The sequence below is a fragment of the Sipha flava genome, unplaced genomic scaffold (assembly GCF_003268045.1).
Source record: "Sipha flava isolate LNK unplaced genomic scaffold, YSA_version1 115_pilon_pilon, whole genome shotgun sequence".
In the NCBI taxonomy this organism is placed as follows: domain Eukaryota; kingdom Metazoa; phylum Arthropoda; class Insecta; order Hemiptera; family Aphididae; genus Sipha; species Sipha flava.
This window is the reverse complement of record NW_020271739.1, coordinates 316,694-319,053: the sequence shown is the minus strand read 5'-3', so window position 1 is coordinate 319,053 and position 2,360 is coordinate 316,694. Positions and strand designations below refer to the sequence as shown.

The 2,360-nt window shown below is 29.7% G+C and overlaps 1 protein-coding gene across 2 annotated transcripts in view; it reads left to right on the top strand.

Annotated features, from left to right (window-relative positions):
• Positions 1-1,048: 1,048 nt before the first annotated feature.
• Positions 1,049-2,360, top strand: part of LOC112691742 (probable tRNA N6-adenosine threonylcarbamoyltransferase, mitochondrial) — a 5,289-nt gene continuing 3,977 nt past the window's right edge. The window contains exons 1-5 of one of the 2 annotated variants that reach the window (XM_025566141.1): positions 1,049-1,496; positions 1,550-1,808; positions 1,872-2,003; positions 2,071-2,155; positions 2,204-2,275. In XM_025566141.1, coding sequence (XP_025421926.1) covers positions 1,312-1,496; positions 1,550-1,808; positions 1,872-2,003; positions 2,071-2,155; positions 2,204-2,275 — 733 coding nt within the window. In that variant the 5' untranslated portion in view covers positions 1,049-1,311. Of the gene's footprint in view, positions 1,497-1,549; positions 1,809-1,871; positions 2,004-2,070; positions 2,276-2,360 lie in introns of both variants that reach the window. The other variant, XM_025566123.1, reaches the window with a different exon arrangement.

Below are 2,360 nucleotides of genomic sequence, written 5' to 3'. Positions count from 1 at the left end.
ATGGCTCAATACATGGAAACAACAAACCACCAAATTCAACACAATAAAAAGAAGCACCATCAAGTGGGTAAACAACTTTTTAAAAAGAAAAGAAGAATGTATGCATGTATGCAATGCACATGCGTATTGCGTGTAAAAGCCTGAAAAACATACGACATGCGTCGCGTCGTGCAACGATAATTGAAAATAAAATATTAAATTATTGCTTATTTTCATACGAGTTTTAGTTATTATCCATACGCGAAATACGAGGTACCAGAGAATGCGACATATCATTCATGATGATTAAGTGAACAATGGAGTTGGGTGAGGGGTTCTATGGAAGATAAACATGTCACTTGAAATAATAATAAAATATTTAGTTGGCCGTTTAACGGACGAAAATATTACTTCACAGAAATAGTGATCATTCATTGTAAATTCAATATTTTTATAACTTTTTTTTTTAATTGATAAACAACAACATTATACAGGCCGCACTGAACTCCGATTTTTTTAATTCCTATTTTAAATAGTGAAAAAAATATTGGTAAACAAAAAGCTTAAATTTTACTTTTTCTAGAGACTCGTTATAAATGTTGGGAATAAATATTGAAAAAACAGAGTTTAATGCGGCCTGTAGAATATTTCCTTCTATTTGTATATTAAAAAAAAAAATAAATCAAATTTGGTTGATTCTACGGGGCAGGATCACTATTTCCGTCAAGTGTATTTTTTAGGGTAAAACGACATTGGCACCAGGCGTCTTAACATTCATTTACTTCTCACACATTGACACATCCCAAATGTAACTGCTATATAAAATGCATAACTATTACTCCTTAAAACATGCTTCGCTAGTTGATAAGTATATCAGTTACAAGAGTTTTTACTTTTTTACGTTGGCAGCTAAGGCAGCTATAACATCGGGAGTATTACCTGTTATCACGTGTGCGTTATCACGACACAGAATAATAATTATCTCAGCATTATGAATATTAAAAAAAAAAAGGAAATACAATATAAATTTTACAGTATAAAGTATTTTAGTTTAACTCTACTCTATACATTTGTAATTTATAATTAATAAAGTAAATATAATATAGTACTAGTCAATATTATATGTTCTAGAGCTTACTCCCATTAGGTTGCATTATTTTGCATCAACCTTTCTAGATGTATACAACTTGTTTTTGTAATAATAATATATTCATGTCCGATTATGATTTTTAGGTATAATTTAATTTAAATTTATTATTTTTCACAATATTTGTCAATATACATCTGCATTGTTTCAATACAATTTGTACCTAATTTGATATATATTTTGTGATGAGAATCAATCAAATTCTTCGTCTCTATGGTATACATTATTGGAATACACTGCAAGGTTTTAGAGCATATAGCAAAGTATTGGGCATTGAGACTAGCTGCGATGATACTGGCTGTGCAATTGTGGATAGTGACAGGAATATCCTTGGAGAATGCTTACAATCTCAACAACAAATACACCTTGAGTACGTATCCAATTAATCTAGGTGACATAAAAATGTAACAGTCATTTCTGCAGTTTTGGGGGCATAATTCCACCAGTAGCCAGGGATTTGCACAAGCAAAACATTAACAATGTTGTAACTGAAGCATTACAACAGGCTCAAGTTAGTTTAAATGAATTAGATGCCATTGCTGTTACTGTGAAACCAGGCCTACCTTTATCACTGTTAGTTGGTATGAATACTGCAAAAGAATTGAGTAAAATATCACGTAAGCCATTGATACCAATTCACCACATGGAAGCTCATGCTCTAACTGCTAGATTAGTTGATAAAGTAACTTGTTTCATTATAATATGGATGTGACTTATTAAAAATTTATTTTTAACTTTTCTTTAGAATTTAAAATTACCATTTGTGGTCTTACTTTTATCTGGTGGACATTGTTTATTAGCTGTCGTAAACAAAATAAATGAATTTTTATTGCTTGGGCAATCTATTGATGATGCTCCTGGTGAAGCATTAGACAAAGTATTGACAAATATTTTAAATACAATTCTTTTTTAAGTATTGTAAAAGTTAATTATATATTCCTTAGGCTGCTAGACGACTTCAGTTAAAAAATATGAAAGAATTCAGATATTGTTGTGGAGGTCAAGCAATTGAAAAGGCAGCTATGAAAGGTGATCCTAAAGCTTTTGATTTAGGAACATTCATGACAAATTATAAAGACTGTAATTTTAGTTACTCTGGCCTAAAGAATGCTGTAAGAATGCAAATTTTAAAATCAGAAAAAAAACATGGTAAAATATAATGTTTATAATTTTTATTTATTAAATTATTTTAATAAAATAGATAAGGGTGAAAAATGAGATTATTCTAATATTT